Source organism: Corapipo altera, unplaced genomic scaffold (assembly GCF_003945725.1).
Source record: "Corapipo altera isolate COAL_440 unplaced genomic scaffold, ASM394572v1 113, whole genome shotgun sequence".
NCBI lineage: Eukaryota > Metazoa > Chordata > Aves > Passeriformes > Pipridae > Corapipo > Corapipo altera.
The window spans coordinates 7,726,818-7,749,544 of NW_020884895.1; the positions used below are offsets into that span (position 1 = coordinate 7,726,818).

Below are 22,727 nucleotides of genomic sequence, written 5' to 3' on the forward strand. Positions count from 1 at the left end.
TATTGAGACTTTATTTTCCTTTGGGAACAATGAAAAGACAAGTCTGGTGCTCAGCCTACAATTTCTGGAGGCTCTGCAAAGCTTATTTGGATATTTCCTGGGGATTTTGCATTATATCCTGTACTGTCCTTGTTTTTATGCTTTCTGGTCTGAAGTCTTCTCTCTCAGGAGCATGATCACACAGCTGAGCTCTCTTCATGCTGTGCCCCTCTTTGCTTTTCACACCTCTCCTTTGTGCACATATTTTCCCACCTCACTTCACATCGTGACTACAAGACCCTGCAGACAAAGGGTAAATCATAAAGGTGAGGTTGTGGCCACCCACCTTGTGGTTGTGCCCCTGCATTGCCTTGTTGGGGACTGGCCCATTGGTGACAACAGAGCTTTGGGTGAGGAACCAGGCTGTGCTGCATCTCTTAGAGCTTCCCCAAGCACAGTCAAGAATTTCTTTTTATTCTGAACGAAACAGTCTGATCAGATAGTCCTGCCAACACTCATGGATGCACATACCCATCTGCTGCCCCTTTTACTCATCTTCTAGTGAGTGGAGGGTTGTCCACTGGAAATTAACTTGGACTGTAGCTTGGGTGCTGTCCCAGACCTGCCCTGTTTGCCAAGGCACTAGCTGGGCCTTTTTGGAGAGCATGTTGGGACTCTCTGGTGATCCAGCCAGGGATGTGGCATTAGCACTCTTTGTACTAGTCCTGAAAGTACCAGCTCCCTTTGTTACTGACTCTTCTGTTATGGACCAGTATTTGCCAAGCAAGGTGTTGCAGGTAGCCAGGTGAAACTTGGTCAGCTGAAGGATCAGTTTGGGCAGGTATATGTGATACATAACCATGCAGAAAGGAGGGGACGGGTTTAACCAGGCATTTCCCACACAATGGCTGTCCCCTGCAGTGCTTTCCCGCAGCTCGGAGCTTCCCGGGAACTCGGGGCTTGGCTGTGCGTCACGAGCTGTTCTGTTCTCTGCAGCAGCCAACGCCCACATCAGCTCCTCCTTCAATCCCCGTGGCTTTTATCCTCCTCTCACTTTGAAGTGATGTATTAAAACATTAGCAGCCTTCCCCGGGACTGCACAGACACTGCTGAGGATGTTTCCTGTTCGAGGGGAGTCTTGAGTTCAATCATAAATGGTCTGAACTGGAGCAATGATGAATTTCTGAAGAGTATTGCTGCTTTTTCCCCTTCTCTGTCTAATGGTGGAGTCAGTAGGGTCCCACAAAGTACAGCTGGAGAGTCCCAAGAGCATCCTCTGCAGTGCTGGTGCCACAAGGTGCAAGCAAGGAGATGCCAGCAGTGGGAAACCAAGCACCTTTCTCCTTCCCAGTACCCAGACTTCCCTGTTTCATCACTCTCCTGCCTTCTCCACAGAAGCCTTAACATCCTCCATAATTAGCTGCACATTATGGGTTGGCAGCGTGCCGGAGAGCGCCTGCAAACAGCCGGAGGACGCGGCGGCACCGTCTCTGCCTGTCGTTGTTCGTGCCAAGGCCTGGCTGATAAGGAGATGTGCTGGACCAGCCTGTGACCCAGCACTTGCTTCTGTTCCCTTGTTCAGAGGGAGTTCTCCTTCCCATCCTTGTGTCCACTTCCATGGGCAGTGCTGACCCGAGCTCTGCCTCTGCTGGTTGGTGGGCAGTGCCTGGGGAAGTTGTGGTGACCTCTTAGGACTCAGCAGAAGCCCAGGTGGTCCGTCATGAGCTGAAAAAGTCCATAATGCAAATTTCTTACCTATTTTACTCTATCTCCTGCTCAGTCTCTGAAAAAGATTCATTTTTATTCATATAGTGGCTCTTTTGTTTGATGAGTATTTATTTACTTAAAGAAGAGCTGTGGTTGCTTCCAAGCAAACGTGTTTTAAAGATTGCCTTTCAGCGTGGCATCGTCCATGGTGGAATCAAGACATGCTAAGGGTATTTAACATGTTAATGATACGTAAATGAAAATATTCAGCAGATCTTGAGGTATCAAAAATTCTGCATAGCATATGCTGCCTGAATATCAATGCACAGTCTAACTGCAGGATGGCACATAAGGCTGGGTTAGCTGAAACCACCATGTTCCCATCAAGGGTAGCTGAAAACAGTGGGCTTTGAGTTGTATTTTCTCTCAGTAATAGAAGTTTTTCCCCTCCCGTACATGACAAGGTGCCAGACTCACTAAATCCAGATCAAAACCAGCCATCTTCTGGCTGCCATGTTTATTGGTTTATTCAGATCAAAGAAAACCACTCATTGTGGTATTTATAATAGTGAAGGAAAAGGGTCTCCTTGCTTAAAGGTACATTTGAGAAGAAGCAAGAGTTTCTCAGGAGTCATCTTCTAGAGGCACCTCTCTGAGGCATGTTGCCTTTTCTTAATTTTTTATTTTTTAGCTTCTTTATTTTTCCACTCCATGTTCATAAATTAATTCAGTGCATCAATACAAATAGTGCTTCTGGTGCCTCTAAATGCATTTATTGCACGGTCTGCGGGGTAACTGGAATTCTATGATCACAGAATCGTTTAGGTTGGAAAAGACTTCCAAGACCATCGAGTCCAACCTTTGACCGATCACTACCTTGATCAAACATTAGTTGTGATACACCTAAAAAGAGAAGAACTTCCTGTGTGTGTTTATGGATGCCTTGATTTTCTACTGGAAATGGCCTTTTGTGGGGTGTTGACCCGCTCTCCCCATCCCCCTGCAGGTGGAGGAGCGCTCCCGGCTCAATCGCCAGAGCTCACCGGCCATGCCCCATAAGGTGGCCAACAGGATTTCTGACCCCAACCTGCCTCCTCGGTCAGAGTCCTTCAGCATCAGTGGTGTGCAGCCAGCCCGGACCCCACCCCTGCTCCGACCCGTGGACCCACAGGTAACGGTGCTTCCCCGGAGCCAGGATGCTGGGGGTGCTGGTAAGGTAACGAGAAAAAGAGCGGATTAAAGGGAAATAGTGTCTCGCTCCCTGGTTCCTCAGCCTTAAGCGTATTCATGAGTAAGAGCAGCATCTACATCCATGAATATTCCTCCTGTCACCTCCATGTGTTAGCAACATCACACTGGTTTATACCTTCCTTTGAAGCATCACGGACTGGTTACTGCTAGAAACAAGCAGGAGGACCGAGAGGAACTGCTGCTCTGGTCCAGTGCAGCAGTTGCTCTGATCCTCTTTGGGTCTGGTTTGTGTAAAGGACTAAAAACCACAGCACCTGGTACAAATGACCCAGGACGCTTTGATGCTGAGGATCATCAGAAAGAGGTTTTGCTTTGTTTGCCGCTTTGATTCAAGGTTTTGTTTTGGTTTTCCATTGAGTTGACATCAGTCACAAACACATCTGCAGAGGGCATAGATCACCATGACTGTCACGGAGGAGGGGCATCGTTATTTTAAAAGTTTCCCCCAGCCATGAGGTCTGCAAGTGCTCTGCCACCAAAAGCTGTAGGAGTGTTGGTGCTGGTTTTGGTCCAGCCCCTGGAATGCCTCCCACAGACTCCAGCAGGGATTTCAGAGGGAAGTACAAAGCCTTTGCTCCAAGTCTAGCTGGGCTTCTTATGGGAAAACGTGCCAACTTAGTGCCATCCACATGTGCTATGTGCACCTCCAGTACCATGCCAGCTTTAAACAAAAACATGCAAGAAAGCCCTTAAACATACAACTCTTTTGCCCAACATACGTGGTCTGTATGCCTTGGGAAGCGGGAAAAACCCCACGTCACTGTCATCTCTCTGATTTCACCACATATTTTTCAGTGACCTTTTTAGCAACCCTTATCATCAACAGCTACAAAAACTTTAGTTTGGCAGTAAAATAGCAATGACAATGTTGCTTGAAGCCCAGAGCCCCTTGACAATGTGTGTGTGCATACACACGTACCTGTGAGACACGGACAGAGACATGTATGTAGAAATGTCAAATAAAAGCTACAACCCCGCTGTATCAAAGAAGTGCAGCTTCACAGGGAGCTGGGAAGAACCTCTGATTTCACAAACTGTAAAGTTGTGATTTTCTCAGGTTTCCCACAACTGATACCAGTATTCCTTTCACTCGTATCCTATAGGGCTGATCCATGGGATAGGGGACCTATAGAAACTCATGCCTCAAGATATTTTTTTAAGCCATCTATGCCTGAGAATTCCTGATGATTTTTTTTCTTAATCAATTATTATTTACTATCGTTTCCTTTTTTTTTTTTTTCATTTTTAACATGGAAAATCCATGACAAACCTCATTAGCACAACTGTAGAGGTGCAGGCTTAGGAGCTGGAATTTCTGCCAGCAGCAGGCAGAGCCTGGGGTGGGCACAGTGTGTGCGGGAGCTGGCAGGAGGGAGCAGTGTGTCCCTGTGCCAGGATGGCACCCACGGAATGGCAGGGGGGCTATCACTGCCAGCCGTGTCCCTGCACACGCAGGAATGGGCAGGACTGAGCATGAAATTCCCCGATTTTAAAAGGCTGAGCTGTGCAAGTGTAATTTTTAACAGATCTTGCGTTGATGCAAATAAAGTCAGAAGTTCCTGAAACCAAGGCAGTGCTGATCTCAGACCGAGGGGGCTTTTCAGTGCATCCAAAGTGCTAATCAAAATTATCTTTTTTTAAATCAAATTTTTAAAATTTTTTTTGATTCCTTTCTTTTTTCGATTTTGGTTTTCCTATTTTGACTGATAGTTCTGTTTTGACTTGGTGCTTAGATTCCACATCTGGTCACTGTGAAATCCCAAGGAAGCTCCTTGTCTGGGTCTCAGTCACTGCATGAACAGCCTGCAAAGGGACTGGCTGGGTTTCAGGAGGCTCTGACGGTGACCTCTCACCGCACTGAGATGCCAAGGCAGAACTCGGACCCCACCTCTGAAAACCCTCCTCTGCCCCCTCGCATTGAAAAGTTTGACCGAAGTTCTTGGTTACGGCAGGAGGAAGACATTCCACCAAAGGTAACACTGTCGCTCCTCACTTTCAGCACATCAGAGGCAATCCCAGAGCTGAGTCCCTCCAGCAAAGCAGAGTGGCCAGGACTGAGCCCATCCCTGTGGCTCTCCGGTACCGACCTGCCCGGGGGCTGCGTTTCCTGAGGCAGGTTTTGCACAAGTTACTGGGAGCTGCTCTTGGGTGCACACAGAGCGCTGCAAAATAGCACTGCCCTCCAGCAGAGAAAGTTCTCGAGCCCGGACAGTGGCCAAAACAAATTAATTTCCCCTTTCCCTCAGATAAAAAACAACCTTCTGTTGAAATAGAATTATAGGAACATAAAATTTGTCATACTCAATAAGACGGGTCCTTTTTAGTCCAGTACTGTGCCTCCAGTTGCAATCAATATTTGATGGAAGACTTGTAAGGGCTCCAGCAGCTTTATACATTCATTGACATTTTGGCAGTGTCTGGTAGTACCTCTTTAATTAGGATTCTTCTGGACCAGTATTTCGATCGTGTTGTTTGTACACCTTCATTTTGGAAGAATTATAACTTGGCCATTAAAGTTCACCTTACAGTGAATCAGTGCTCAGCCTGAGAGGATTTTTACAGAGAAGAAATGATTATAAATTGATTAGTGACAGTGAGGCAGTATTTGTCCCTGATTGAGAGGCAATTTTTCTATGTATTAACAAAGTAAGTGACTTACCTTTTTAAGAGCAAAATCCCAGTTATCAGGTAAGTCTCCCTGTGCAAGGGATCTATGGTGGTGTCATGGGTGTTAATAATGTTCCTGGTTTTGCTCTCACTAAGTGAGAGGAGACAGCAGTGCTCAGCTGAGGGGAACAGCAAGCCAACAGCTCCTGGAGCTGTTTGTGTGCTTGGCTTCTCTGGAGTGCAGGAGGACTGCTGCCTGCTTTTAACCTAATTAAGAAAAAACCCTTCCAATTTAATGTTGGCTTTCGCCATGAGTTCTTTGGGAAGGACATCTCACTGCTGTGATGCCCTACATGGTGAGACCATGGCACCTGCTGCTGGGAGAAAAGCTGTTCTCCAGCACTATGGAGTATCTCCCCCTGGGCTGAGGGAACATGAGCTCTGGAAGGGGTCCGCACCAGATCACATTTAGGGCCATTAGTGATACAAGTGAGGAGTCTTGACTTCACATTTAACTGCCCAAAGTGGGTTTGCTGTGTTTGGAAGCAAGGAAAGGACTGCCCCGTGAGGCTGTCTCTGTGGTCCAGGGTCTTGTTTCTGCCAGTGCTTATGGCTGGATGCTTCAGAGGAAGGTGGAAACCTCCCCACATCCTGACTGCAGAGTACCCTACCCAGAGGGTGCTTTGTAATGAGACAAGCTGCAGCTGGCTACGCTGCAGAGCATAAAGCGTGCTCACTTGCTAAATCTTTTTATCTTACCTGATTACAACGGTGTGTTTATTTAAAAAAAAAAAAAAAAAAGTCCTTTTTTGCTAATCCCACCGAGCCCTTTGCCTCTGTTACCTGGTGCAAGGTATTGCATGGTGAGTATTGTGCCTCTCCACACAGACACTGCTGGGGAATGAGACCACCATGCCTGTGGCCATGTAGAGGTGCCTGTGCTCCCACGGGATGGGGCAGGGCTCCAGGGTTACCTGTCATAGCACCTGTAGGCTGCAGTTGGCTTTGGGTGTTTGTGGTGAGCCATCCTGCCAACAGCAAGGGTTTGGCAGCGGCATCTGAAGCTCAACAAAGGACATGGTATTTAATCCAAGTATTAGGTGGGTCAGTCTGGATCTTCCCACTGTCAACCCTCTTGTTTGTCCACTGGTCAACATCTTCTGTCTGCCGGCTTGTGTCATGTCTGAACTAGAGGTGCTGAAAAGTCCGACGTGGCTTCTGAAATGCACTTGAGGGTGAATTTTACCTTAAAAATTAGTTTTCGGGGTTTTCTTAGATTTAAATTTTATAAATCTCTGTCTCTGTGTGTGTGTATGTCTGTGCATACATTCCTTTTTGAACAAGTGCCCCGTTTGGGGGTAGCTGGGCTGCTCTGTGTGTTGCTGGGGACTCCTGTGCCAGGAGCATTCCTGACAGCACCTTTGCAGCTCCCTGCTGTCTCACACTCCACCGATTCCTTCTAAAAGGCAGGAGCTTTGTGTTTTATAACTGCCCTAAACATTACCTTTCTCTCAGTGGGAAATCAGTTGTAAATCAGCCTTAAGGCAGTGCTGGAAGGTGATCTCGTGATCTCTCAGGTGGTGGGCCAGACCCTGAAAGGCAGATGTCTCTGTTCTGTTCCAGGTGCCTCAACGAACCACTTCCATATCCCCTGCTCTGGCAAGGAAGAACTCCCCGGGCAATGGCAGCGCCCTGGGACCCCGGCTGGGCTCTCAACCCATTCGGGCAAGGTATGGACATGTAGGGGACAGGCAGGAGTGATCCCAGTTTGCCACTGCCACACTGCTCCTGGCCTTGCCCAGCAGCCCTGCTTTTGCTGACTGGAACACCACGACATTTGCAGGGCTCCTCACCTCTAATGGATGAATTTTTGCATCCGTTAGTGTTTTGTACCGACACCAAACGCTGTGAGCACTGGGATCCCTGGAGGTTTTGTTCCCTGGGCTGATACATTCCTGCACATCAGGGTTTGGAGGTGGATGCTGCACCTGCTGCTGGGAGGTCAAGTGGGAATTTGGACACTCCCTTTAGTGGAATTAGATTCTGGTTCTCCCAGTGTCACCTCTTGCATATAAGGGGTCCATACAAGCCAGTGGGGAGGTCTCAGAGGTACATTCCATACATTTCCTATGCATCAGAGCAGCTTTTCACAGATAATGACTGAGGAATGTGCTTGGGGACAGACACTCACACAGCTTGCTGAGGTATTCTTTAGATGTAGATCAAGGATTAAATTCCTTTTGGCTTCCTAGGACTAGGGCCTTTAGCTTGACCAGATCCAGCTCTCTGGTCCTGTGCTGTGCAGGGTGCACTCAGAGCACCCGAGGAAGGAGCTGCACCACTGCTGCAGTCTGATCTCTGCCATGTCACAGCTATCCCTGGGCATGTTTGAAATGAGCAGGGAAGCTGACAGGCTCTGCTCAGAGCTGGACGGCAAAAACACGGCTTAGTCATGCGAGAGCTTGTCTCTGCTTTGCAGAGCGAGGCCTCAGACGGGCAGATCTCGGGGGAAATAGGAGTTCCAATTAGCTTTGCGTGATGGAGCTCCTTGGCTGCTTCTTCCTGCCGTGTCCTCTCAGGGTGAGGTCAAAGAGTGAACGCTGGGATGTTCATAGCGTGTGCTGTCACTAGTTTGAGCATACGCCTTCCTTTCCAGCTCAGTGCCCCGTCCCTGCATCAACAAACTCACAGGCAGCAGCCTCGAGTTGCTGGCAGGGCCAGCAGTAGGAGGAAAAGTATTTTTTTGTTGTTCCTTTTTTTTTTTTTTAATTAGAGAAAAAATATATCATGGTTTGTTGCTCTTCTTTGCTTGAAGGCTGAAACATTTCGAATCCTTGAAAACGTAGTTCTTTTAATTAACTGTTGCTTGAAAGACGGTTTAAAACGCAGAGGGATATTGGACTGTGCAGTCCTTGTAAGTGATGGTATTGGAAGTAAAATGATAATGGGAGTCTGGGATTCAAGTTCAAGGTTGCCCAGTGTTTCCTGCAGCCTCATGATCCCAGTCCTGGTCAGTTCAGGTAAAGACATTGGTTGCCAAAGTTTTCAAATACATTTCATGAGTTAATTTAGCTAAGGACACGTCAGCCATACAGGATGAGCTGGAGGCCTTCAGTTTGATGAAAACTGAAAATTACTAGGTTGCTACTATGTCCATTGAACTTAAATATTCAGTGGAATTATTTCATACTTCATTTCTCTCAGAGTAATGTAACATTTCTCCAGTTTTCCTTTTTAACCACCTCTGCTATTGGTTCTCGATTCTGCCCATGCATAAATATAAATATTACAAAAATATTCTTTCTTTTATTTGTCACCCTGTTGCAAAAAATGAGGGGATATTTACCGTACATTTTTAACCGGAATTTAAATAAGATCACTTACAGAAACATTGTATAAAACCAAATTGCATAACTCTGTGTGAACATCTCTTCTGATGTCGTTTCAATGCCAAGTAAGAATTAATTTCCTAAAGGCATCCGATACTCAGAGAGATATTAGTCACTCTTTGTGTATCAAGGGCACTTTTTTATTCTAGATTTATGTATGTTCACAAGGGTGAGAGAAATCAAGGAAGAAAAGTGGGTATCTGATGCAAGTTTGAAGCGAAGCCATGAAAATTGGAGAGTGTGAATAAGTGATACAAATTATCTGCATCCTTGTTGCAAACTGGAGATCCTTGTTCACTGAAATCTTTCTCTGTCTAACAGCACTTTGCAAATTCCTGCTTTTATGATGAATATTAATGGTTCATTGGGTAACTCTAGCATTGCAAATCTACAGAGCGAAAGGGAGTTCTGAGTAAAGAATCTTTTAATTGTTGCCAAATCTGACAAAATATGAGTAGAAGGCTTCTCTAGGCAATTTTTTTGTCATGGCTGTAGTGCACCCAAAATTGATGAGCCTCAGCCCTGTCTTCTCCAGCTGACGAGGTATCTCCTCACCTTTGCAGCTGTCCCTGTCAAGTGTGGGAAGGGTCTGGAGCCCCGGGGGTGTGCATGACACCAGCTGATGGTGCCCTGCTGTTTTGTCCTCCTGCAGCAACCCGGACCTGAGGAGGACAGAGACCATTGTGGAGAGCCCCCTGCAGAGGACCAGCAGTGGCAGCTCCTCCAGTTCCAGCACTCCCAGCTCCCAGCCCAGCTCCCAGGGTGGATCCCAGCCCGGCTCCCAGGCTGGCTCCAGCGAGCGCAACAGAGTCAGAGGTGAGCTTGGAAACATCCCTTAGCACCGGGCGCTCTCCCTGCGGCTTCCTGATATGCAGGAAGGGCAAGAGGCCTGTGACCTCATGTCTGGTTTTTAAAAAATTTAAAAACTCAAAGGATCCATCACTTCTGTAAGCTGCTGGCCTCCTTGCAAATGGAGATGCCAGCACTCCCTTTGGCCTGGAGGCTGATGTGGGATGCCCACGGCAGAGTGTGCTGCTCCTGGGCTTGGCATCGCAGTGCTGAGTAACTTGTACAAAAGGAGATGGGGGTTATGCTTTGGAGTAAACAGAAAAAAATACCTCTGTGCTTCCTAGCTCCATCAACCCAAGCTCACTTCTTCTGACATGGTATATAATGGTATACAATAATTTCTTCGGAGCTTCGTCTTTGTGCAAAGCCTGAGATTGGAGCAGAGGAGTGACTTAGCCTGGAAGAAGCTTTCTCTCCAGTGGTCTTGCCAGGCAGCCATGCTAACACGGGATTTATATTCCTAGCCAGATTGTTTCCTCTCATCCTAAAGCCCTCTTAAAGATATTCCATTCCCCTGTTTAATCACAGTGGAGTTGCCAAAGCACATACACCCCATACATCTGCATTCTGGCACAGCCCTGTGGTTCCAGTCCCCAGAGCTGAAGAGCATTAAAACAAATGCTGCCTCCATGCTTTGAATTTTTTATGACTTGGCCATAAGATGACATGTCTGTTGTTGAAACCATCACTCCTCTAGGTAGTCAATTAAAGGAGTTTGTCACCAATTGTCATTTTGGGTTTGGTTTTGTTTTTACTAATGAGGAATCCTGTGACAAATAATGTCCTAGCAATGTCAGATGCTTCACACCTTTTAATTTATCACATACACTGCTCTTCTGCAAGGTAAATTCATTTCTTTAGTACAAAAGTGACTCTGCAAGGGGGCTGTCTGTGGAGGCTGGGCTGGATTATGGCTTCTCTTGCTCTATTGATGGAGAATTGCAGTGACAGTCGAGCAGAAAGGAGCAGGAGGGTTTTACAAGGCAGCAGAAGCAAAATGATGATGAAGCCCCTGCACCCACCTGTCCCAGGTGACAGGATGCAGAGATGGTTTTTGGCAGCATTTTAATTCCCGCTCTCTCCACTTGCCTTTCACCCAGGGAATGCCAAGCCTGAAGGGTCCCCTGTGCTCTCCCATGAGCCTCCCAAGGTCAAGCAGGAAGACAACAGGGACGTGACACGACCGAGCCGACCCGCTGTGAGTCTCGAATTATTTCCCGTGGGAATGCTGCCAGCCAGCTTGGCCACGTTTCCCTTCGGTGCGGTAGCATAACCACGGGGACCCCAAAAATGAGGCTGGTACTGGTGCTTCTCCAGCAGACAGACTGGAAAGCAGCAGTACGGCGAGAGCCCCTGGGAGGTCTGAATGCTTAAGAGAGTGCATGAGTTTTTACCAGGAGCCCAAGTCTAGGGGAAAGCACTTAAGCCTGTGTTTTCAGGTGAAGCAGATGCTTAAGGGCTTCGCTAGCTTGGGCGCGGCGGTTGCCGATGGCACATTGTTGTGTTCCGTGCTGCATGTCCCCCGCAGCAGCCCGGCGGAGGGATGCTCTGCTCGGGAAGGCTGGGCCACCAGCCCCCCGACAGCCTTCACAGCTTAAAACCCAACCTGGTAGTGGTCTCTGTACACTCCCTTTGTATTACTCTGAGCAAAATCTCATCCGAAGTGTTTCCTCCTGGTTTAATGCTGTTGACATTTGTATCTTAAAACTGCAGAGTCGGCCTAATAATGAAATGAATTTCCACTGCTTCTCTATTTTAATGTGTATTAATGTTTTGTTGATGATGTTTTTTTTCTCTACACTCCACAGCGTTGAGCTAACAATTCTAATTTTATTTCTAACCTGCTTGCCCTTCCTCTGGCTTTTTCCTGTCCCGATCTGTTTCCTCTGATGCTGATTATTCTTCCTTTACCCACAGAGCTATAAGAAAGCTATAGATGAGGTTAGTGATATCTTTTCTCAGTGGGTCATGCCTATGTAAGGTTGACTAGTTAGTGCTTAATACCGAGCCGGGTTTTCTTGGTGCTGATGTTGGTAAAGATGGTGATGCAATCTTGGGTCAGACGGGAGAGCGAACAGGTCGCATTCTTGTGTTGGGAGCCTGCCCGTGGGGAGGGGAGCGGCACTGCTGGTGTGCTCTGCTGAGCCATGGGCTGCCCAGAATCTGCTGGCCACACCACTTGCATGGAGGCCACGGCAGAGACACCCCAAGGTCCACGTGTGGTGCTGCTGTTGTTTGGCGTGTTGGAAAGAGAAGGAGTGAGAGCGGAGGTTTCCTGCGCACGTGGAGATGGTCCGGGCACCCCTCGCCACATTCTGCTCTCAGCCACAGCCCCCGGCCACCCACTGATTTCAGTGGGGCCACCAAGTGCTACTTGAAATGTGTTTTAAGCCTAATTCAAATGAAGGCACTCGGAAAATAAAGGAAAACAGAGGAGTGGAATAATTAATTTTCATGGACCAGCATCAGCTGCAAAGCCAGTCAGCAGACCCATCTTGGATGTTGATGGGCAATGCTTGTCCTCATCTGTCCTCTCAAAAAAATGAAAGTCCTGAATTACCTTTTTCACATATGACAGTATTTTAAATAAATCTGTATCTGGCGATGGTGAATGTTTAAATAGTCATGGGAAAAGATCCAGCATTCCTGATTTAACTTGCCTCACACATGCATCACTGTGCACACACTGCTGATACTGATACTGGTAACTGCAGAGCTGTAATGCAAAGCACCAGTATCAGCAGCCTCTCCTGCAGCCTCTTTCCTCTAAAAATAGAAGATATGAAAGCAGGAAGATGTGCTGGTTAGTTAACTTGTTCTCTTGGGTATAATATGAGCAATACATTTTGTTTAATGAGGTGCTTTGTTAAGAAAAAAGCACATAAATAAGTGTCTAAATAGAGGCAGCATGTGTGCTAAATTCAAGTTCAATGAGCAATGTGATTTCGGAAACCAAGTTGATTTGATTCCAGCAAATATTAAATCTAAAGAAGGCTTTTGTAATTAAAAGTAATTAAAGAGCACTGACACTACTAACTTATGTATTATGTCACCCTCAGTAATAACACTTGGAACACATATGGAACTACAGAGCACTTTCTTTCTAGTTGTCAGATTGTTTTTGGTCCAAGAGCAACTTGGTGAAGCCGTTTAATCCTACAAAGTGCTCATTACTTGCAGAAAACGATATCATCAAAGGATTAACCATCCCGAGGCAAAGCTTTAACTAGGAAATAAGAGTTATCTGATTATATTGTCTGGGAGTATTATTGCTGTTATAACTTCCAAATTAGTTATTAAAACTAATTAAGCTGATTTTTAAAACATTTGACTATCTTCCAGCGATGACCAAAGAAGGCTGATAGGGTGCCCTGAGGCATGTTAGAAATGGAAGGTGCAAAAAAGAGGTAATTTTCACAGTCCATCGCTTTGATAGGGAAGAGTTCAGTCCTAGTCCTGCATTGCAAAAGTCCAGCTGTAATTTTGAGATGCTCTTACACAGCCCTAAAGTCCTTTTTAAAGTGAGAGGCTCTAATCCAATTCAAAGGCAAGTGCTCAATAAAGAGCATGTTTGATACTCTAAATGGAAAGCATTGTTAAGCTGCTGAAGTTGTCACTGATTCTTATTTAGGAAAAGAAACAATCATACCATAGAAGCTGCTACAGCTCTAATTAAAATAATTAGTTGTCGTGACTGCAGATTTGACTGTATTTCAATCCCAAACATGTTGGCATCGAAAATAAACTCTTGAAATACCACATTCTCTCCTTAATCTCAACAAAGAGCCTTCTTTAAAGGTACAGAGAGCATTTGGAGAGGGATATAGAATCACAGAATAGTTAGAGTTAGAAGGGACCTTAAAGCTCATGTCATTCCAACCTCCCTGCCATGGGCAGGGACACCTTCCAGTAGACCAGGTTGCTCCTGGCCTCGAACACTTCCAGGGATGGAGCAGCCACAGCTTCTCTGGGCACCCTGTGGCAGAGCCTCAGCACCCTCTCAAGGAAGAATTTCTTCCTAATATCTAGTATAAACCTACTCTCTGGCAGTTTGAAGCCATTCCCCCTTGTCCTGTTACTCCAGGCCCTTGTCAGAAGTCCCTCTCCAAATCTCTGAGAGCCCCTTTAGGTACTGGAAGGTGCTCAAAGGTCTCTCCAGAGCCTTTTCGTCTCCTCGCTGAACAACCCATATAAAACCCATCACAGGTTCCTGCTGTGAAACAGGAACTGACCATTTAAAAAAAAAAAAGCTAGACTTTTTTTGATATGGTAGTACTTATTAGTCTGATGTACAGCTCTCCAGTATCAATGGGAGTCCATCCTCTATATCAGAGGCGAGGCAGGGCAGACCTGGGAGCAGAATGTGCAGCTGTCACCAGTGGGAGCCCACCGGGAGGTGTGGGTCATCAGGAACCAAAGCACAGATTGCTTGCAAAGCATTCCTACTTCACAATCAAAAACCAAACTGGGTTTGCATCTCAGCCATAGAGGTTTCCCATCGTTTTCTTCACGTGTCAACAGGATAGATTTTTAAGAGCTCTCTTTGCAACCGTAATTAATATTGCTGTAGTCGCCCTGCTGGAACGGTAAACTGGAAATGCAGTAAATGAGAGTATGGCCGTAAGACTATTGTGGAATTTAGTCTTTTTCAATGAGTTTCTTTCTCCCTGATCCTTTATCTCTGACCGAATGCACTGATGCCTACCTCGGTCACTAATATAGGGAGAAATGGTAAGACTGACAATTGCAATGCTTTGTTCGTCATGTGCATGTCTTGTGCAACAGAGTTCTCTAACCCATTCTAATTCGAGCTCTCATGCTTTTCTGCCCTACTGCTTCCCCCTGCATTGCTATAAAAGCATGTAAGATAACAAAAAGTCTATTTTCTACACGGTGCCTGCCATGTTCCTTGTTTTGAAATAGCAGTGTCTATTTTATATGACTGTCGGGTCTGAGACCTCATCAAAGTCATGGTAAACTGAAAAATTATGACTAGGCTTTGGGACTGCTCCTATCTTTTTTCTCATTTCAAGGCTTTCTTTTTTGTTTTCTTTTTCCCTTAGCTTGTAGGCTGCCACATTTCACATTAAAGTGCTTAATGGGTCCCGCTGAGGGATTTTTTTTTTTTTATTATTATTAGTATTATTATTTTTTGATCGTGTGGCTGACTCAGAGCTGTGACTCCAAAGTCTGGCTGAGCTGGGCGCTTCTCCTCGTGCTCCTCACCGCCTCTCGGCAGCCGCCCGACAGCGGAGACTCACCATGGAAGCAGCTCTTGACGTGGGGATTGCACCACTCCATGGGAGATGCTGTCATTGCTTCCTTCCCAAATGCATTTATTACAGAATAAATACCATTACGGGGTCTCTCTGAGAAGTTTGAAAGAAGAGAAAACCCTGCTGGAGAAATTCTCCGAGCCAATCTTTGAAGTGACGTTGTTTTCCAGTTTACTATGATGGTGACTGAACTTCACCTTTTCCAACAAATATAATTTTGTCGTGTATATACATATAAGTGTGTGTATATATATGCACATACACGTTCCAAAGAGAAAAAGAAGAGGTTGGCTATTGATTTTTCAGTGAGCGTAAATCAGTTTTGTTTTGTTTAATAAATGCTACATGCTACAAACATTGTCTTAACGTTTGTCTCATGTTTGTAACGACTCTGTAAAGCTATTTCTTGTTGCTCGTGCTGTTAGCATTGGCTTTTGGAGAGATGTATGTGACGTTCTCCTCGCTCTGAATATAACAGCCATCGCTTTCTTGTTTCCTTGCCCCCATCCCCTTTAGGATCTGACGGCCTTAGCCAAAGAGTTGAGGGAGCTGCGCATCGAGGAAACCAATCGCCCCCTGAAGAAGGTGACAGACTATTCCTCCTCCAGCGAGGAGTCCGAGAGCAGCGAGGAGGAGGAGGAGGACGGGGAGAACGAGACACATGATGGGACGGTGCCTGTCAGTGACATCCCACGGCTTATGTGAGAAGGGCTTTCTTTCTTTTGAGGGGGGGCAAACCATGAAACTGTGGTGTGTCTTGGTCTGGAGGTGAAACTGTGGTGTGTCTTGGTCTGGAGGAGCAGTAGCTGTGGTATAGGACATGTCCAAAGCACGTCCATATTTGGTGGCTGGCACTGGGAACAAGGTTGCAAGGGATAATGTATTCAGATGAGTCTTCCTCCTGGTCCAAACTAGAGATACTTAAAGGAAAAGTAACAAAAAAAAAAGAACTATTTCCACTGCACATTCAGTGAACGTTGGCTCGAAGCTGATGGACTTGTTCCTTTTGATGAGCCAGGCAGGTTTTTGGGCAGAGTGGTTGCAGCTGACCTCATCCCTGCCATGGGTCCTGCCCATGGCACAGGCTTGTTCAAGCTCTGCCTGCTCTTGGTCTTGCACCAAATCAAGCTATGCTGAAGTGCAGTACTTGGTGGCCTGCCCAGTGCCAACTGGTAGCGCCAGGATTATTATAATCCTGAACCTTTGTCTTTGATTTCTGTCCTTGGCTCAGTCACTGTGCTGGCAGCAAAACATGATGGGCTAAAACACTGAAGTGAAAAGGTCAGCTGACTTTATTGTTGTGTCCCACTTGTGCTTTTGAGTCTCTCTAGGGGAGGGAGGAGGGCAGCACAGCTTCAACATGCACAGCGAGCTGTCATCATGCTTGGGCTTCCTTCCTGGTACTTTGCAGGAGTGTTTCTGGAGGTCTCTGCCTGGCAGCAGGATCTGACTCCTGCCCCTTGAATTTGCAGAGGAGCTGTGGGAATCTTCAGGGGATTAATTGCATTTTAATCAGTTCATTTCCATTTTTCCTGATAAATGAATTATTAGTTGATATAGGCATACCTGGCTTTAGGGACGTGGTTAGCAGTGACATGATGGTGCTGGGATAATGTTGGACTTGATGAATTTAGAGATCTTTTCCAACCTAAGCAATTCTTTGATTCTCTGATTCATAGTGGAGTGGCACAGAAGCCCTCCAGGTGGTAAAAAGACAATGTCTCCTTGGGGTCCTTGTTATTCAGAGGGCCAAGCTCCTGGGTTGGAGTTTCCTTCCACCGGAAGAATTAAAATCAGAGCTCTTGGAATTTGTTGGAGCAAGTCAGGAGATGGAGGGATGGCTCTGAATCTGAAGCAGTTGGATGGGCAGTCATGCGTGCAAGAAGGGGCCCCAAGCTGCTTTTGGATGAGGAGTTTAATCAGGAGTGGTTAATCCACTCTGACATCCTTCTCCAAACACCTTGGGTTTGACACAGCACTTTTCAGTGGATAAAATGTCTCACTGAATGCCTTGCAGCCAGATGTGTGGGATGACAGGCACGGCAGTGGGATGGATGATCCCAGCCCGCTGCCAGCCAAACACCACTTGTCCCAAAATGTCCTGTCGATGAACGTGCATGCCCCAGAGATGGGAGGGTGGAGATGCAGGAATATCTGAGATGTAGGGCTATCTGCAGGCAGGGCTGCACTGTTCTATGTCTGGGGAAGAAAGCAAATGCTTTGAGTTACACCCTTATTTTACAGAAAGGACATTAAGTTCAGACTCAATGTAGTTGGGTATTTTTCTATCAAAGCTTTATTTTTCTGTGTTCAGTGTTTGTCATTAGAAACTGAGGCTGAGGGAGATCATCTCATGTTCTCCTGCACTTTCCAAGTGATCTTCATATAACCCATTTTTAAACTTCCCTGGGCATCCTCCCTGAGCACTTAGCTGCTCTTCATTCCAGCTCTATCCAGGTCTCTCCTGCTGCAGGATAATCCCATCCATCGCTTTGTGTCCCAGTGGATAGGAGGGACTGTTTACTCCATCCACCTCTGCAGATATCATTTCTCCATCTGAAGACTGTGATGACTCCCTTCAACTTCCTCTTCTCTGAGCTGTGCAAGCCAGATCTTGCCCATGTCCAGGGATTTCTCTCAGGATGACGTGAATGCTGATGAAATCTGAGACCTTGGGGCTACCACAGCCATGCATTTACAGTCTCAAAATTAACATAACCCCCCCTGCCTCTGCTTTCTTATTTTATAACTGGAATAACTACTTTTTCTCATCCTTTGGCAGTGGTGAAAAGCTAATGGTAGTGTGTGAGAATAGATTCCAGCCTCTCTTTTAAGATAGGAGTACAGAAATAAGCTCAAGATGAAAACATGGGTTAGGGCTACATTTTCACCTGGAAAACTGCAGAGAGCTACAAGTCACAACTTGTCCTTCTGCCCACACCCTCTCCAAACCCCATCCTCTCCCCTGCTGTCTTTTGCCATCAGGTGTTGTGATGCACTGTTCCCTTTTCAGTGGTCGAATTGAGGAATAAAGGGAGTGAATTATATTTTCTTAATCTTTCTTATGTAGAAAAAATGATGTAACGTAGAGCAGGACTGCCACTCCTTGTTACCTGTTCATCATTGCCCCTCTTGGGACACCTTGGGAGGAGAAAGGTCCTCCTCTGTGGTCTCTGTGCTGTATCTCTAGTTTATCAACTTGACCCTGGTCCTGTATTTCGGACATCAGTCATTTCCCTATAGATTAAGTGGATATATTTTCTAATTTTTCTTCCTGAGAGATACAGAGCCTTACCCTTACTGAAATAATACTGCATTAGAGAATTTTTTCATTTATTTTAGCAAAGGAAATATTTATCATTAATGCTTTTCCATTCTGTCCTCAGACCAACAGGAATTCCTGGAAGCAATGAGCCGTACAACCTGGGAATGGTGACAACCCACGGGCTAGAGACTTCCCACGCAGATACGTTTAGCAATATTTCAAGGGAAGGGACTTTAATGGTGAGGGAGGTAAGTTGTAAAACAAGTATTTCCATGGAGCATCTTCAGGAGGTTTTGCCCATGTAAGCACAACAACTAACAGTGCTGTGTGTCCGGAACACAAAATGATGGAGTCAAATGTGCTCGTTAGCGCTCTCGTTAATGCAGTTTACCCTCGGAGCAAATGTGACAAGTGCAGATGTTTCTCAGAACTACAAACAGCAGTGAATAGCAGTGCCAGGGCACGACGGGGAGGAGGCTCCTGCAAAGGCTCTGCTGTAACCCCACAATTGCTCCCGGCAGCAGAAGTTGCCTTCCATTTACAACATTTAGTTACACGCTTGGAACTGGCCCAGAGTTTCCCCTCTTCTTCCCAGCCTTTGCCACCATGTGACTGTTACAGCCCTGCAGTGTCTGTAGAGCATTTGGAGGCTTTTGGCAGGAGCTGGTCCTGCTCAGAGCTGGCTGTGGGGACACTGGGCATCCCGCAGGGATGCAAGGCCTCATCCTCAGCGCCAGCCTTGTGGAGGTGAAGCTGTGGTGGGATCAATCCTGATGGATGGTACTGCAGGAATGAGGCAGAGGAGGCACCTTTGTTGGCTGGGGAAGATCTCCTTCAGCGTTCCTCAGTTTCCCAGTTCCTGGAATGTTCTGGTGATGCTGCTGGAAACACAGATGGGTAGCAGATCTCCTGGTGAGAGGGCAGGAGGCTCGGGGAGTTAATGAACAGGGGAGTCACTCTCCTACTGGCATGTAAAGGAGGTGGATGGGAGAGGAGAAGGAGGGAGCAGAATTTGGAGTCAGCAGTTGTGAAGGAGGGATGTTTGATCAAATGCAAACTAGACTTGAGGAGCATTTTAATTCTTAGGTCCATTTATATAAAATATTCACATATGAAGGAAAAAGGTGAATGCAACTTTGGAAAAAGGAAAGATTTAACCAAAGAAATCACAACACGTTTGCTGCCTTTCTCCATCAGTTTTGGAGGTGAGCAGCAATGCACAGCCCACCTCATCCTTCTCTGGGGAGGAGCTCTTCAGAGCAGGGATCCCCACGGCTCTGCACATCCTTGTATCAGGGAGGGTGATGTGGCTGAGCAGGAGAACAAATCCCTCTAACAGGGAGCCATTCCTGAAATAAGCTTGTGTTCAGTATCACAGCAGTAAAACAGGTGCTGTGCCAGCAAGGCTGTATGAGAAAACCAGGGATGCAGAAGGGTTTAAAAGCCATGGGCAAGACAAGCAGCTGGAAAACCCCTTTCTGAGGAGAGAGGATGGTAAGAAACCCAAACTGAAGCCTTATGCTGGGTGTTCACTGTTTTCTCCCCACCAAAGCCATCAGAGGATGGACTCCCTGAGGTCGGTGGGCTTTGGGCAAAGGGCTTTTCACTCCCTGTTGTGATTGCAAGGTGTGATTGAAGGTGCTGGTAATGAGCAATCAAAAGATAATGTTGTTAGGACTGGCCAGAAGCTTGGTGAGCCAATCCCAGCAAATGGGCAAATCCCTGTACCGATCTCATTGGTGTACTCCAGGTAGGTGACATTCATCAAAATGGCAAAATAAGTAAGGAAGACAGAAAATTCCCAGCAGCTACCTTGCACAGGGAGGGGATGGAGCAGAAGAGGAACCCCAGGGAAACCCAAGGAACCTTGTGTGCAGAGCAAGCTGCCAGTTCTGTCACTCTTCCACCACTGCTGCCACTGTTCACTGCTGGTTTGGGTTACAGAAACATGGACGGGGCTGTGTTGGCATTTGCAGTCAGGCTACTCGCTGCTATAGCTGTGCTGATCAAGGGCTCAGATTCTGCTGTCACTGATGGCCAGTGGCCATGTGGGGAGGAGAGCTGGCCATGGGGTTTGTGCCCATGGTGGCAAGCGCAGAATCTGCCCTACGTTCCTTGTCTCCAAACAACGTGATCAGGCTTCTCTTGCTGTAACGTGGCTAATTACTCTGTATTGACTTTGTGATTAATCCTGTCTTTATTTCTCCTGGAGCGGGGGGGTTGATTTGCTGCTTGCCAGACTGCATGGGGATGGAACAGAGAGGGTCCTTCTCCTGCGCTTGCTCTGGGAACTTGGGGACAGCCAACGACTTAGTTTTGTTTGGTTTTTTTTTTCCTCTTCTTTTTTTCTTCCCTCCCCCCTCCCCTTCCCTTCTCTTTCTTCCTCATGCCTTGTGTCTCTGCAGACCTCTGGTGAAAAAAAGCGTTCTGGCCACGCAGCCAGCAATGGCTTTGCAGGTCACATCAATCTCCCTGACCTGGTGCAGCAAAGCCACTCGCCGGCGGGCACGCCGACCGAGGCCCTGGGGCGAGTCTCCACGCATGCGCAGGACATGGACTCGGTGCCTGAAGTAGGTGGTGGGGGGCTCCTCTTTCTCCTTTGCATCGCATTAAACAAGTATTAACCTCTCTGCCCCACGAAGGGGCTTTCCTGCTTTCCTCCCTGGCTTTCTTGGCTCTTCTCTCTCTCCGTTTCTGGTCCACGTGGGTGAGTGTAGTGGAAACACGAGGGAATCGGATGGGTTGTTGCTATCTGGGTCTGTGGCTGATGGTAGAAATGTACAGTAGGTCTCTCAAGCCCACCTGCTGGAATTTTGGTGGTCATGGTTTAAGTGCTGCCAACTGATGCGAAAGCCCCATTTATTTTATTTTTTTTCTAATTCTTGGATATAAAAGGAAATTATGAGAGCCAGTGATGCCATTAACTTCAACTGGGCCCAGCTTCCTCCTCTGCAGTCTCTGATAATTAACATGACTCAAAAGGTCAGCAAAAACCAAAGCCGGCAAAATTCTGGATAGTTCTTCAGACTAGAAAAAAATCTGCACAACTTTAAAATCGTGTGTTTTGTGTCATGGCAAAGTATTTTTCCCTGGTAGGTGTTGTACAGGGACATGATTGAACATTAATGTTGTATAAGGTGTAAAAAGTCTTAGAAAGTACAAGATGTGACAGTGAACCAAGGGAATTGTTGTTCCCTGCTTACTGTCCCCAGCTGTGGGAATGAGGCACAAGAACGTTCTCTTTTCCCATGAGAAATCAACTCATTTGGTGCTAAAAAAGCTATTGTATGTAATGTTTTCATTTCATTTTGTGGGTTACACATCAAAAGTTCTGCCATACTATGTTCTTTCATAGAAATTATGTACTCATGGTGTACTTTTACTAGCAGTATAAAAATAAAAATTGCTTGGAATTGGGCATTGATGAAACGTAAGAACAGATGGTGCCTGACTTGACCTCGAATTTTTTTTCGTTTCCTTGTTGGTATTAAAAGCAGCAATGATCCTGAAAGTAACACCTTCCACAGTCATCCTGAGACTGCTGAAATGCAGGCTGGGATTGGGTTTAAATTTATTCATTTATAGAAGTAGCGACCAAAAAGATCTTTTCCATTTCTAAAACTGCATTTTTAGGGTTGACTGAGCTGGGAGTGGGTGCGAGTGGAAACTTGGGGATTTAGTTCATGGGCTTCCAGGTGACTCATGGTGCTGTGAGCAAAAAGAAGGGAGCGAGCACAACCTCAGCGTGCAGCTTGCTGCTCTTTGTAAGCCACCACGGAGGTTTATAGGCAGTGGAACAGGACCTGGAGGAAGATGAAGTCTTAGTATTTAAATAGCAGACTTGTAAGTTATTAAAATGTCAGCTTCTGTGGAGAATGACTGAATCTGAGCAAGGAAAAATGCATTGAGATGAGGGGTTTCTTCATAATTCATTTGCCGGAAAGCACTTGGCTCTCAGCTGGAAAGCATCCCTGTAAATACTGAATTTTTCTTCTCCTTGAATTGTTAGTGGTTTTGGAAAAGACATCCAGCACAGGGAAAAAAATTGTGTATTTCTTGGATTTGAGAGAAGCACGAAGTAGCTCAAGTCTGTCCTACATGTGCACACAAATGTGGATGAACTGTGTATGTAAATGTGGTATCTTGGAAATCCATCCTGTTTCTATGGAAACAGCCAGACTGTCAGGGGAGTAGAGTTGGGAGGGAAGCAGGATGCGCAGCGTGGTTTTGGTTTGGATGCCATCGCCACAATACTCGGGAAGGTCACAAGCCACGAGGGTGCTCCTACACCTGATAGGGTTTTGCCCCTAAATCTTTTTGTGGCCCCACTGGAGGACAGGCACAGGCCCAGCCCAGCTGGGGTAGGGATGTGCCAGGGCAGTGGTGTTCCCATGGCACATCAGC

At 46.5% G+C, this 22,727-nt stretch overlaps 1 protein-coding gene across 10 annotated transcripts in view; it reads left to right on the forward strand.

The window, feature by feature from the left end:
• Positions 1 to 22,727, forward strand: part of TNIK (TRAF2 and NCK interacting kinase) — a 153,590-nt gene that overhangs the window by 120,092 nt on the left and 10,771 nt on the right. For 2 of the 10 annotated variants that reach the window (XM_027647168.1, XM_027647173.1), the window contains 10 exons: positions 2,693 to 2,857; positions 4,671 to 4,910; positions 7,168 to 7,274; positions 9,586 to 9,749; positions 10,883 to 10,980; positions 11,700 to 11,723; positions 14,505 to 14,513; positions 15,575 to 15,759; positions 18,445 to 18,571; positions 20,729 to 20,893. In XM_027647168.1, coding sequence (XP_027502969.1) covers positions 2,693 to 2,857; positions 4,671 to 4,910; positions 7,168 to 7,274; positions 9,586 to 9,749; positions 10,883 to 10,980; positions 11,700 to 11,723; positions 14,505 to 14,513; positions 15,575 to 15,759; positions 18,445 to 18,571; positions 20,729 to 20,893 — 1,284 coding nt within the window. Of the gene's footprint in view, positions 1 to 2,692; positions 2,858 to 4,670; positions 4,911 to 7,167; positions 7,275 to 9,585; positions 9,750 to 10,882; positions 10,981 to 11,699; positions 11,724 to 12,689; positions 12,693 to 14,504; positions 14,514 to 15,574; positions 15,760 to 18,444; positions 18,572 to 20,728; positions 20,894 to 22,727 lie in introns of all 10 variants that reach the window. The other 8 variants (XM_027647170.1, XM_027647174.1, XM_027647172.1 and 5 more) reach the window with 6 other exon arrangements.